We start from the raw sequence: 14,167 nt of genomic DNA, 5'->3' as shown, positions 1-14,167 counted from the left end.
AGGGGGATCCTTTTCATGGGATGCCATCCTTCAGGAACAGACCTCCAGTGTGGGTCCCCCTCAGGGCCACAGGTCCTGCCAGAAAACTCACTCTGACTTGGGCTCCTCTCTCCAGGGGGTCACAAGTTGTCACCGTTTGACTCGGGTTCGACAACAATGCTCTCGATCCCCTTCCCCTCCCACCCAGGTAGGGAAGGAGAGAGAGAATTAGAAGAGAGAGACTTGGCTGGATTGAAAAGTAAACTACACAGCTTTAATTAAACACTAATGATATAAGGAAATATATACAATTATATACAGATATGTTCAGATATGTGCAAAAGCCTCTAGCCTCCCCCCACCCCCAGCAATTCCCACAGCACTCCCCTCAGCTGGAACAGTTCCGAGAAGTTCCGGAGCTGCTGCTGGAGAAAGCGGAGAGTTATGAGGGTCAGGAGAGCTCAAGCCTAAGGGTCGACAGTGCTGGATGGAGTCCTCCCTGGATGCCAGCCATGGACGGAAGAGAAGGGGAGAAGAAGCAGGAAGGAAGTTGTCTTCTGTGATCTCTGACCTTCCTCTGAGCTTACGTAGATCTATGGAATGGAATATCTCTGGCCAATTTTGCTGTCTGTCTAGGGGGTGGTCATAGATCTCCCTGGCAATTTTACCAGGCCTTTTGTTTTGTCATGTGTGTAATTAAAGCTGGGTGATTAAAGCAGTCCATTTACTCCAAGTCACATCGGTGGCATGATGGATCAGAGCAAGTTTATTCTGGAACATGAATCTCAGCACTGGTAATCTGGGCACCAGGAGGAGCTGCGCTTCAGTGCCTATCACTTCCGAAGCAGCTCTAACTCCTTCGTATGCTGCAAGTATCTCCTTCTCAGTTGTTGTGTAGTTGGCCTCAGAACCTCTGTAGCTCCGGCTCCAGAATCCCAAAGGGTCGACCTCGAGTCTCCCCTGGTGCTTTGTGCCAGAGGCTCCAGTTGGGACCGTTGTGTCCGGCTGCGGTGTAGAGCACATTCTTGATGTCTGGGCCTATTTGAACTGGTCCAAGGGCCATTGCCTGCACAATCTCCTTTTTGATCTGCTCAAAAGCTTTCTGTTGGTCAGGGCCCCATTTAAAGTCACTCTTCTTTCAGGTCACCTCATAGAGAGGTTTCACAATTTCACTGTAACATGGAATATGCATTCTTCATAAACCAACAGTCCCTAAAAAGGTTTGAGTGTCCTTTTTAGTAGATGGTGGGGCCATAGCTGTTATTTTGTTAATCACATCCATTGGGATCTGGCAACGACCATCTTGCCACTTCATCCCCAGGAACTGGATCTCTTGTGAAGGTCCCTTGACCTTGCTTCTTTTTACAGCAAAACCAGCATCCAGAAGAATTCAGATGATCTCTTTACCTTTCTCAAAGACTTCTTCTGGCTTGTCACCCCACACAATGATGTCATCGATGTACTGCAGGTGTTCTGGAGCTCCACCCTTCTCCATGGCAAATGGTTGAGCTGTGTTTCCACCCCTGGAACATGAATCTCAGTATACTTCACCCAGTATTTCTCCATTTTGACTAGAGTTCAGTTACAATTTGCGGCTGAAGGGCTCAGCACCCCAGTCGCTCATGCTAAGCTAAGCAAAACCAGTTTCAATTCAACTAAATTTTAAGAGCTCACACAATTCTCATTTTTTTACAAGTAAATTATTTTAATTCCCAACAATGGGAGAAGCTTCTAGCAGCTTCTCATAGAAGCCAGCCCTGCAGGTCCCCGAACATTGCAACATAAGCCCAATACAACCATAAAGTATTTCTAGAAAGCAGGAAGGAAGTTGTCTTCTGTGATCTCTGACCTTCCTCTGAGCTTACGTAGATCTATGTCTAGTTTAGTTTTCAATTCAGAGAGTCTCTCTCCTTATTTTCTTTCTCCTTCCCTACCTGGGTGGCAGGGGGAGGGGATTGAGAGCATTGTTGTCTCTGGTTTAATTGCCCATCCTGAGTCAAACCATGACAGTTTTAGCTTTTCTGCAGAGCATCTTGGTTTGGCTGTGTTAGAAAACTGGCTTCTAAAATTTTTTTGCTGCATAATGGAGCATTTTCCACTTAATTAGTGAATTCCCAGTGTTAGCAGGTCAGCACATACACTGTGTTCCTAAGACACTTTGTAATGTATGAAAATTGACCTCCATCTACTAAAAAGGACACTCAAACCTTTTTAGGGACTGTTGGTTTATGAAGAATGCATATTCCATGTTACAGTGAAATTGTGAAACCTCTCTATGAGGTGACCTGAAAGAAGAGTGACTTTAAATGGGGCCCTGACCAACAGAAAGCTTTTGAGCAGATCAAAAAGGAGATTGTGCAGGCAATGGCCCTTGGACCAGTTCAAATAGGCCCAGACATCAAGAATGTGCTCTACACCGCAGCCGGACACAACGGTCCCAACTGGAGCCTCTGGCACAAAGCACCAGGGGAGACTCGAGGTCGACCCTTTGGGATTCTGGAGCCGGAGCTACAGAGGTTCTGAGGCCAACTACACAACAACTGAGAAGGAGATACTTGCAGCATACGAAGGAGTTAGAGCCACTTCGGAAGTGATCGGCACTGAAGCGCAGCTCCTCCTGGTGCCCAGATTACCAGTGCTGAGATTCATGTTCCAGAATAACCTTTCTCCTATCCATCATGCCACCGATGTGACTTGGAGTAAATGGACTGCTTTAATCACCCAGCTTTAATTACACACATGACAAAACAAAAGGCCTGGTAAAATTGCCAGGGAGATCTATGACCACCCCCTAGACAGACAGCAAAATTGGCCAGAGATATTCCATTCCATAGATCTACGTAAGCTCAGAGGAAGGTCAGAGATCACAGAAGACAACTTCCTTCCTGCTTCTTCTCCCCTTCTCTTCCGTCCATGGCTGGCATCCAGGGAGGACTCCATCCAGCACTGTCGACCCTTAGGCTTGAGCTCTCCTGACCCTCATAACTCTCCGCTTTCTCCAGCAGCAGCTCCGGAACTTCTCGGAACTGTTCCAGCTGAGGGGAGTGCTGTGGGAATTGCTGGGGGTGGGGGGAGGCTAGAGGCTTTTGCACATATCTGAACATATCTGTATATAATTGTATATATTTCCTTATATCATTAGTGTTTAATTAAAGCTGTGTAGTTTACTTTTCAATCCAGCCAAGTCTCTCTCTTCTAATTCTCTCTCTCCTTCCCTACCTGGGTGGGAGGGGAAGGGGATCGAGAGCATTGTTGTCGAACCCGAGTCAAACGGTGACAACTTGTGACCCCCTGGAGAGAGGAGCCCAAGTCAGAGTGAGTTTTCTGGCAGGACCTGTGGCCCTGAGGGGGACCCACACTGGAGGTCTGTTCCTGAAGGATGGCATCCCATGAAAAGGATCCCCCTACTCCAGCATGGGGTCCCACCCATAGGAGACAGTTCTTCACAAGCATCTCAAATGTGGATCCTGCCAGAAAGATTTTAGGGCATTGGGATGACTGGTCAAGGGCTCGGGTGCACAAGTTGTGTTCTCCTCTGTCCCTCCAGTCTTGGGGAATGGTGAGTGGGTTAACAAGAAGACCTCACAGATCAATGGCTGGCTCCAAAACTGGTGCTACCAACAGGACTTGTGGTTTTTTGATCATGGTTTGGTTTACAGGACACTGGGCCTGCTGCCATTGGATCGGAAGACCCTGTCCCACAGGGGGAAAATGGTACTAGGGCAGGAATTAGTGGGACTCATTGATAGGGCTTTAAACTAGGTTGGAAGGGGGTGGGGGATAAAGCCAGGCTTACTACAGATGAGCCTAGGGTTGGTGTGGTGGTGAAGTCAGCTAGTCAGGCAAACTTACTGAAGGCCCAGCTTAAATGCCTTTATACAAATGCACGCAGCTGGAGGGTTATAAACTCTTTAGGAAGGACAGACAGGGAAGACAGGATGGGGGGTGTTGCCCTCTATGTCAAAATTGGCCTCATCCTGGCTCAAACCAGGACATTGACCTTTTATGACTGTTTCATAGTTATGGCCATTTTTTTTCCTGCTGTTCTGACAAAAAGCCACACCAGAAAATGTATTTTATTTTTTTATTGCATGCCAAAGTTCATTAAAGATAGGATTTTTGCTTGTATGCAAGTTACCCAAAAATTGTGTCTAGGCCAAGATTCATTAGCAATCTGACTTATTTCAAAGCACAGGCTCTTTCAACTAGGCCACAAAAATAACATTATGTACAGGCAATAACCAAAAAAGAGCTGTAGGTTCAAGGAGTTTCCAAATATTATAAATCTTGGTATCTCATCAGGAAATAAAAATAAAATCAAATATTAGCAGTCACAATATAAAATAGCAACTCCATGTAACTTTTTCAAGTTTTAACTTTATTCAGAAAGTGTCACTTAGTTCAGTTTGCCTCATTCTTTGAAGCTTCATCAAAGTTTTCAACCAGATCTAGAAAAAGAAAAATGTTTAAAGTTTGACCCACTTTTGCTTTGCCAATTTCCCCCTCCCCAAAGTTCTACTTCATATAAAGTGCTTACAAAGAAAAAAAAAAAAATCAGCTTATGAAATAGAGACCAAATAATATTTAAGAGCTTCATGATTCTATGATTCTCGTTTAAACAAGTTTTAGAATTGTGCTTTATAATGAACCCTCTAAGAGCATTTAACTTCACCATACCCACAACTGGACAAAGTGATACTGAAAAGGCAGTTTCTTACCACTCTTCTTACTGAATAGTAAATAATTATCTTAGCCATAGCTATTACTCCTACACAGAACAAAAATGCTAACTCAAACAAACGGTCCATATAAGTCTCACATGGCGTCTGAAAACAAAGTCCACAAATTCTACAACAGCGAGTCTTTAGTCAATATTCTTACATCCTTGATCCAATCTTATGCTGCACATGTTTTCTCTCAGCAAAATTAACTTCCTTTTCCTCCATTCCATGCTTGTTCTTACCTGGAACTTCACCATCATCATCATCATCACCAGTAGCAAGTGGTGCTTTTCCATCCACAGCTGCAAGAGCAAGCAGTTCAAAAGCATCAGTCAAACTCACCATAAGCATCTTGATTACAAAGTTGTTTTGCTTTGTGTTTTCTGAAAACATTATAAAAGAGTCTGAGCTAAACTGCAATGCTCTATCCATTTCCCTTGGTGAATGAAAATCTACAACTAACCCTTTGTTTCCAATAATGCTCAAACAGCTCAGCTGGAAAGTGAGAAGATGCATGCTAAGCCAGTTTACTAGTCACCATCCTGGTTCTAGTTATATAGAATGCCTTGTATAACAATAAAATCAGTCTCTGCACTTTTAGCTGAAAATTACCAATTTCTCTCAAAAGCAGCTCGGTTTATTGACTACTCAGTAGTTTTACAACATTAGCAAGTTACACGGAAATCTTATGATTCTAGGCCTTCAAGGAAAACTACGGTGTAATTGTGAATCTGCAGGTAGACATACATGACTAGAGGCACTTAAAGATATTATTGTTCCCTGGCAAAGCCAGAGGAATATGGAACTGGATGCACAATTTTATACTAAGGTGGTTGAGACAACCACATGTCCTGGTCCACATCTCTGCTAACTCAGTCACTTCTTGACTATTCCCATTATATTTGCCAGAGTTAGTGAAACTTAACCATGTCCATTGTAGCAGACCAACGAGCATCCGTGAAACCGCAGCAGTATAATGCTAAGAATAGATATCTCAGGTCCCTGGGTGCCTGTGCCACTACTTTTACTGCTATTCTTAGGCTAAACGGTCTCATACTCTCTAGGTAGTACAGCTATCACCTGTGTTTTATCCTAATTAATCTTTCTCAGTTTCTAAGAAAAGCATGAGGAAAGAGATGGATTTATACTACACTTCTGAAATTGCTGTATCCCGATTTCTAGAGAACCAAAATAGATGAATGCATAAACTTTGTTCTGAAAGGGCTTGGGACAAGGTCACCACTAATCCTCCTTTTGTTTTAACAGCAGAAAGCTGTTAGAGTTTGAATGCATACTAGTGACAAAAACAACATTTTAAAAGCAAACTATGTTATTTCCTCCTAAATTGTCTGCATTCTCTCTCATCCTCAAGACCAGGCTAAGTTTACTTTAGCAGCAGCAAATGCAATCACCACACTTCACTCTAATGTCAGACTTCCAAATCTAGCAAACAATGCTGAATGGAAAGGTTTGTGCAACTACTCTGGCATCCACCCAAAGTGGAAAGAAATAGCTATTTACCAGGTCATACAAAGCAAACACTTTAAACAAGCTTCCCTAATATCAAAAGTGTGCAATTTAGCTCATCCAGAACATACTCACCTTGGAATGAGAGATCTTAAGGGATCATTTAAAATCCTTTAAGTTTTCTTTCTTTCAAGCCCCACTACTACCACAAGGAAGCCACACAGGTGACACTAGGAAGGAGGGACCTGAGCTCCATGGGGAAAGAAGCAGTTTGCCTCACCTCCTGAAGACTACTTCTAGCAGGATTTTTTCAGTGCCAAGTTGACAGAAGTGAAGCATCAACAGCTTTAGGAATGGAAACAGGGACTATCTTTGCTGGCAGCAAAGCACAGAAAGAAAAAATGCAACAATCAAGTTCATACCTACCAGAAATAGGAAGTAAGTACAAAGATCCTACATGCAGGACATGAAGAATGTTCCCATTGTCAACAAGCCTATCTTTCACTCTCGATTCTCACCCTGTAGCAGCAGCACCTTTTCCAATCACCACATACTTAAGTCCCTCCTCTATTTTTACCCACACAGTTTTAGGGAGAACAAGTGTTCAGGTTCTTTTACTAATTTAAGGAGGGAATAGGAAGTTGGTGTATTTAGCTTAAGGATCATGCCAGTCCTGTTCTCTACACTGTTCTACACACACAGAAATTATAACATATTTCCTTACAAATACTGTATAATTCCCTCTTAGCTATCAAAAAGCCCATACAAGAATAAATACCTTCACCACACCTGCGAGGGACCAAAGCAGTAGCAAGATGTCTGTCCTCAAGTCCCTCTCCCATTGTTTATGCTTCCATTGAAAGTGTCAAAACAGACATACTCAAAGTATATCAGTCTTCACCAGCAAGGGCTCTGGTCACACCATCCAAGTCATAGAAGGCAAAGGCAGAGACTGGGAAAAGGAAGATCCGCTTGATGTAGAAGAACAGGTTTGAGACCACCAGAAGGACCTGAAGGTGTACAAGTCCATGGGGCCTGACAGGATTAATCCATGGCTCCTGAGGGAACTGGCCAATGAAATTGCAAAGCCACTGTCCATCATATTTGAAGAATTATGGCAGTCTGGCAAAGTTCCCAGTGACTGGAAAAGGGGAAACATACATCCCATTTTCAAGAAGAAAAAAAAAAAAGAAAACCTGGGGAACTACAGGCCAGTCAGTCTCACCTCTGTGCCCGGAAAGATCATGGAGCAGATCCTCCTGAAGGATCTGCTAAGGCACATAGAAAACAAAGGGGTGATTGGTGACAGCAAACATGGCTTCACTAAAGGCAAATCCTGCCTGACTAATGTGGTGGCCTTTTAGGATGGCGTCACAGCATTGGTGGACTGTAAGGGACCAGCCCTCAGGACCAATTGAGGGAAGTGGTACTGAAACATCATTGTAAGCCCTCAAACAAAGCCTCATTTGCATCCCAAAAGGACTGCCTGAGAAGATGGAGAACACAATATCAAGGACCATAACCGACTACGGCCGGCCTGCATATAGAGATAACTATGGAGGAGCAGAGGTCCACTCCAGTTGCTCAATGGTGATATGTGTCAACCACGCTTCCTCATCATAGCAAAATGATTAAGTGAAACCCTCCCTATGGGAGGAACAGACTAGACGGACAGCAAAATTGGCCAGAGATATTCCATACATGATATATCTACACAGCTCTCGGTATAAAGTCAGGGATCACAGAAGTAAAAGGCGTTCTTCTTCCTTTTTTCTTATTGCCTTTTCTTCCATTCATGGCCAGCGTCCGGGGAGGACTCCATCTATCTGTCACCGTTGATCCCTAGGCTCATGCGTTCCTGACCCTCATAATCCTACCCTCAGCTCCTATCTGATCTGCCGCTATCTCCGGCAGTGGTCCAGGACTTTTCAGAACTGCTCACAGCTAAGGAGAGTGCCGTGGGAGTTGCTGAGAGTGGGGGGAGGTGATAAGTGTTTTGCACGTTCCTGCACGTACTTTTATATAATTGTACATATTTTATCATTAGTATTTCATTAAAGCTGTCTAGTTTAGTTTTCAATATAGAAAGTCTCTCTCCTTGTTCTCTCTCTCTCCTTCCCTACCTGGGTGGGAGGGGATCAAGAGCATTATTGTCGCTGGTTTAATTGCCGATCCCGAGTCAAACCATGACTCCTATAGTTTTAATTAAACCTAATATTCAAATAAATACCCTGAGTGTCATTTCGCGTTAATCCAATCAAGGCATATCGGACAGTCAAGCATTTCCTCGGACCGTAACATTTTAATCACTCTCCCTGGGAGGGCCAGGTCTGAGACTAAGGTTGGATCCAGCCACACCTAGGCTCATCTCTGAGGAGTTTAGAAAGCAAGGGGCTCCAATCTGAATCTCTCTGGGTTGCACCACCCAGGTTCTGACAGTGAACAAAGGAAGAGCAAGTGATGTCATCTACCTGGACATCTGCAAAGCTTTTGACACTGTCCCACGTGACATCCTCATCTCTAAATTGGAAAGATATGGATTTGATGGACTACAGAATGGATAAGGAATTGGCTGGCTGGTTGCACTCAGAGTTGTGATCAACGGCCCAATGTCCAGATGGAGACCAGTGACAAGCAGTGTTCCTCAAGGATCAGTACTTGAACTGGCACTGTTTAACATCTTTGTCAGCAACATGGACAGTAGAATTGAGTGCACCCTCAGCAAGTTTGCTGACGACACCACACTGTGTGGTGTGGTCGACATGCTGGAGAGAAGGGATACCATCCAGAGGGACCTTGACAGGCTAGAGAGGTGGGTTTGTGCAAACTGCATGAAGTTCAACAAGGCCAAGTGCAAGGTTCTGCACCTGGGTCGGGGCAATCCCATGCAGAAATACAGGTTGGGTGGAGAATGGATCGATAACAGCCCTGAGGAGAAGAACTTAAGGGTGATGGTGGACGAGAAGTTCAACATGGGCCAGCAATGTGTGCTTGCAGCCCAGAAAGCCAACTGTATCAAAAGAAGCAGGGCCAGCAGGTTGAGGAAGGCGATTCTCCCCCTTTCCTTGTCTCTCGTGAGACCCCACCTGGAGTGCTGTATCCAGTTCTGGAGCCCCCAACACAAGAAGGACATGGAGCTGTTGGAGCGAGTCCAAAGGAGGGCCACAAAGATGACCTGAGGGCTGGAGCACCTCTCCTACAAGGACAGGCTGAGAGAGTTGAGGTTGTTCAGCTTGGAGAAGAGAAGGCCCTGGAAGGGCCTCATAGCGGCCTTCCACTATCTGAAGGGAGCCTACAGGAAAGCTGGGGAGGGACTTTTTACAAGGGCTTGTAGTGAGAGGACAAGGGATAATGGATTAAAACTGGAAGAGGGGAGATTTAGATTAGACATTAGGAGGAAATTCTTCACTATGAGGGTGGTGAGACACTGGAACAGGTTGCCCAGGGAAATTGTGGAAGCCCCATCCCTGGAAGTGTTCAAGGCTATGTTGGATGGGGCTCTGAGCAACCTGATCTAGTCGGAGCTGTCCCTGCCAACCCTAGCCATTCTATATATATTTTTTTAAATCTCACTCTCCCAGAGTAACTCTACCTACCTTTAATGAACTAGGTATGTCAAAATATGATAGCCACACCAAGAAGTGAACTATCATAAAACAAGTCTTGCTACAACTTTCTTGTCCTACACTAGCTGCAGGATATACTGAGAGTCAGGTGCCTTTCCCTTATTCTGTTATATTAATTGTCAGATTTGAGCTATAAATAAGATCTGAGAGTTCCGTTTCTTTATAAGCATTTTATAATATGCTTGTAGACAGTAAGAGTGCACTGAATTTCACTGCACCTATGCAAATAAGGCACATGTCAGCTGCCAGCATGAAATGCATTCAAGTTTCAACTTACGCTGCTTGGGTCGGGCTCCTGCCAGTCTCCTCAGGCTGGTCAGACTGTCAGCTCCGAGCTGATTTAAGATGCTAGGAAGCATTTCTGTCAGCTGCTTTGTCTCAGCATGGCCGGTGATAGTGAAAGTGTTAGCAGACAGAGATGCCTGAACTTTAGGGTTATTGAAGTAAATGACCGTTCCTTGGTTGGTAAACATATTTACCTGCAAGAAAAAAAATCCAGTATTTCAAGCATTTAGTGTGATTTTTCAATTTAACAGGAAAGTAGCTAAAGTTCCTGAAGCTCAATAAAGATCTATTGATATTTTACAGACAAGTTTAAGATGTTACTTACCAGAAAACTAAATTTTATACATGTTATATTTCTATATAGAAAAACATTTTTCCCTTTGAAGCAATTACCTCTTCAATTCCAGAAATGTTGTTGACGCCCAGTTTCTTCAAAGAAAACTGAAGTTTCTTGTCATCTGCTGTAGCTGTTCTGTGGACAACCTTCTTCTTTCTGCGGGCAGTACCCTTTGCAAAAAAAGTTATAAATTAGTATTTAAGTACTTCTTCACAAACTCTAATCCTCATAGCCATAGAACTACTCTGCAGTCATCTAAAAAACAACTTTGTATACAAAGTCCTATTTCTGTGTTACAGCACACACTACCCCAACCCCCCAGCTGCACTGCAGCAGTCTTTCCCTTGCTAAAAAGCAAGCTTCACATATTTGTAAGAAGTGCAAGATTTTAGGAAGCCATGCACCAGAGAACCTTCATTCCACAATTCTCATAGGGATTCTGCCACATCCTACCTAGAAAAGAAAAATTGCGAGTTTATCCTTGTCTGTTACCGTAGGCATAAAACTGAAGACTGAGCACAGTTTTCAGTAATTTCTGAAGCCCATTAATTTTTCCTTCAGTCATCTTTTTAAGTTGTATCCAAATTTTTATAATAGTCAGAGACCATGAAGTTATCAACATATCATCAACCAACAAATATGAGAAAACCCAAACTACTATTTTTTGTATTTCAAGTAAACATCTCCATCTGATGGACTTACACATACCAATTTGAAGATATATACAAAATATTTTATACATACATTAAAAGAAATAGTTCTACATAGTATTCCAGACCAACCAACCCTGTTCAGAAAGGGAAAAAAAAAAAAGCAAAGGTTAAGTTCCCCTACAGACATAGAGCTCTAGATTTCTCAAGGGAAACAACTGCCCCATATTACAATATATCTATAATTATGAAAAAGAAGAAAGTGTCGATTTATACTTCCTTGCACAATCATAATGCTTCAGTAAAATTTGACATGCAAATGTCTCAGAACAGGTGAAACTAAGCTCCTTTTTGACACACTAGAACTACTAATCTAAGTTCTCCTATTCCAGTTGCACATCTGCTACATGCTAGCACTAATGAAATGTGTTGCTGCCCAGCTGTATAAACAGCTGCAATATCTTTTGAGTCAACTGGTAAAAGTCAGAAAATTGGCTGGACAGTAATACTTCTAACATAATCCAGTAACAAACAAGAAACGTTAATAGACAAATTCACACGAAACTAACACTTGGAAGACTACAGCTCACAAGTTTAGTTGTTTGTCTAGAAAGCTTGATGTTCATTCCCTGCTACTGTCAGGTTAGCACACACAGAGATTTGAAAACTAATAAAATTACAGAGATGAAATTAAGTACCTTGACTACCCAGAAACTGAGCCACATAAGGGTTATGTTAAGTCTCCCTGGAAAAAAGAATCTCAATAAATTTCAAAAAAGAATGTTTTTAATCAAAGGCTATATAGGAACACGCATCCCCTTTTTACCCATATTAAGGACAGATATCAAACCACTCAATATGAATTTAATTTAAATGAACAGCTACTGCTTTCACCTCCACAGATTTAAGCTTCTAAAGATTACATAGTTTTAGTAAGCAAATTCCATCCTGATCATGCTGAGACACACTGTTCACACCCCTCTACCTTGATATTAAAGAGGAGAGGGTACAGCAGGGTACAAATGGAACACTAACACAGACTCATTTGCTATTCTTCTAAAAAGGTTTGGAAGAAATGACATTACATTTAGCTATATCAACATCCTACACAAAAATATCAAATTTCACATAATGAAGTACTACAATAGCCCTCCACCTAAATATAATATTTAGCTTGTTTTTAAGACCTGCAGTCTTACAGTGACATGAAAATCTTCCGGCAGAGGCAATGTGCAATCTTTTCTCACAAGGAGGGGGGGGGGGGAAAGTAGTACAGTGAAAACATTAAAACCCTTTATAGTCAATACAAACAGGTAACACACACATCATACTCAATACAGTACAGCAGTTCTCTGCTTAACTAGTAACCCATACAAAGAATACACAAAATCACCAAGCCAGTTAATTACTGGATTAACCCTGATTTAAGGCTAACTCCAGCTAGCAGCAAAAACTCCAACACAGGAATGAAAGCTACTGGAAACTGTCAGCAAGAGTTCTGTTGAATAATTTGTATTCTAACATATTGTATGTACATTTCCTCAGGTATAAGAAAATTACTAACAAATTCTTGCCTTAAAATTGAAACTGCAATTAAAATGCTTACTAGCATACAACTGTATTCAGCATACTTTTTTATTTTCAGATTATAAGTAATCACATAGCTACATGCATTCAGATGTCACAATAAAATAAAAAGGTCTTCCAAGCATGTTATTCTAAAAAGATAAGAGTATGACAAGTACAGAAACTCCAGTTTTGTCCTAAAAAGCAAGAAAACAGTCATGGCCATCTTAAAGATTTGTGATGAGAATTTGGAACACAGCCCTCTAATCTGTTATGAAATCTATACAGAAGATCACTTGCTGTAAGGTCTATTTCAAATCTTAAATGTCTTCTAATATAGCCCATACAAGAATATAGGCTACAAGTCAGCTATAATATAACAAACTCAAACATAAAAGGCCATTCTGCTTCTACTGAACTGACTAGAGATCCCTGCAGTAGTGCAGCACCCCCTGAGGACGATCCAGCCAAGCTGAGAGACTTAGGGCTACTCCCCACATGAGTTTCCAGGATCCCATGTCCTAGGCCCAGTATGTGGGCAGAAGCACACAATCCCGAGAGCAGGGAGGGTAGAAGACTCCTACCTTGCCACCGATGCGCACTTGGGCCTGGAGCTTGGCGAGCTTTTCTTGGTTCATGATCGTTTCTTTCATCTGCGGAAGCAACAAGAGCGTCCATGGAAAGCGGGTCAGGAAGCACTGGCGGCGCAGGCCACAACAACCCGAGCCTGGCAGTAGGGCAGGTAGAGGGGCCGCAGCTACCCCTCACCACACACGTTCCCAGTGGGAGGATGCCAAGAAAAACCAAAAATCCAGGTCCACAACAGTCTGGAAAAACTCTGCTGGAATGCCCCTAGCCATCAGCTTCCTAGTGAAAAATGCACAATAGATTTTAGTTTATTATCCCAATAAATGCAGTCTTTATCTTTTTTTTGTCTCTCCCTTATCCTTTGTACGGTCTGGAGAATATGGAGTTGCAGCTGGTTTATGTTAGTGATTATCTAGAGCTGTGAATTGCTTAGGTGCAACATGTTACCTAGAATTAGGATAAACTTTCATGGTTGCTCTACTTCTGACATTTTTGTTCCAAGAAATTATAAAATAGTTGTAGGAAATAAGTAGCAGTTCTGGCTGTAGTTTACAGCTGTCTCTTCAGGATGTGACTTGAGCAGCATCATTAGGGTTTATAGAAGTGAACTTCAAGGTTGCTTAAAGGTTACTGGAAGAATGTAAGACTAAGGCACAAAAAAACAGCTTTGGAAATCCAAAATTGGTGCGTGCCATGAGTAGAAGTTTGGCTATGTAAGAATGTACTCAGCCAAGTAAGAATAAATTTTAATGGCTGATTTCCATCTCCTTGGACTTGAGTAACAGAGCATTTATTTCTGTGGGAAAACCATCAGTATACCAATTACTGAATTATTGCTTAAAATAAAGTGCCACGGCGAAAACCTTGCATCATAGCTTCGGGACAGTTTGCCTCTGTTGCCACGGGGGGGGGGGAGCTGTGATCACCTAGCATGGTTCTTGGAAAAGG

At 42.6% G+C, this 14,167-nt stretch overlaps 2 protein-coding genes across 30 annotated transcripts in view; both read right to left on the bottom strand.

Moving 5' to 3' along the window:
- The window catches only part of LOC127395203 (adenosine 5'-monophosphoramidase HINT1-like), a 213,788-nt gene that overhangs the window by 52,954 nt on the left and 146,667 nt on the right, over positions 1–14,167 (bottom strand). The window lies entirely within an intron of this gene.
- LOC127395208 (transcription factor BTF3-like) lies at positions 4,050–13,451 on the bottom strand. 5 transcript variants are annotated; one of them, XM_051641834.1, is made up of 6 exons: positions 13,216–13,300; positions 11,160–11,202; positions 10,472–10,585; positions 10,071–10,272; positions 4,943–5,002; positions 4,050–4,427 (listed from the first exon to the last, which is right to left on the bottom strand). In XM_051641834.1, exons 4-6 carry the CDS (start codon positions 10,264–10,266, stop codon positions 4,381–4,383), a joined length of 303 nt encoding a protein of 100 aa, XP_051497794.1. In that variant the 5' UTR covers positions 10,267–10,272; positions 10,472–10,585; positions 11,160–11,202; positions 13,216–13,300; the 3' UTR covers positions 4,050–4,380. The 5 variants fall into 5 exon arrangements, with proteins under 5 accessions (XP_051497794.1, XP_051497790.1, XP_051497791.1 ...); XM_051641830.1 differs by having other exon boundaries at positions 11,160–11,810; positions 13,216–13,274; XM_051641831.1 differs by lacking the exon at positions 11,160–11,202 and having other exon boundaries at positions 13,216–13,451.

This window comes from Apus apus, chromosome W, assembly GCF_020740795.1.
Source record: "Apus apus isolate bApuApu2 chromosome W, bApuApu2.pri.cur, whole genome shotgun sequence".
Lineage (NCBI taxonomy): Eukaryota > Metazoa > Chordata > Aves > Apodiformes > Apodidae > Apus > Apus apus.
This window is presented reverse-complemented; position numbering and strand designations above follow the sequence as displayed.

Coding starts and splice junctions, on each gene's coding strand:
- LOC127395208 (XM_051641830.1), bottom strand. CDS start 11,255: ATGTCTGTAGGGGAACTTAACCTTTGCTTTTTTTTTTTTCCCTTTCTG. Junction 10,586..11,159: donor GTAGAACTATTTCTTTTAAT/GTATGTATAAAA, acceptor TTTTTTGCAAAG/GGTACTGCCCGCAGAAAGAA. Junction 4,428..4,942: donor TGATGATGGTGAAGTTCCAG/GTAAGAACAAGC, acceptor TTCTTTTTCTAG/ATCTGGTTGAAAACTTTGAT.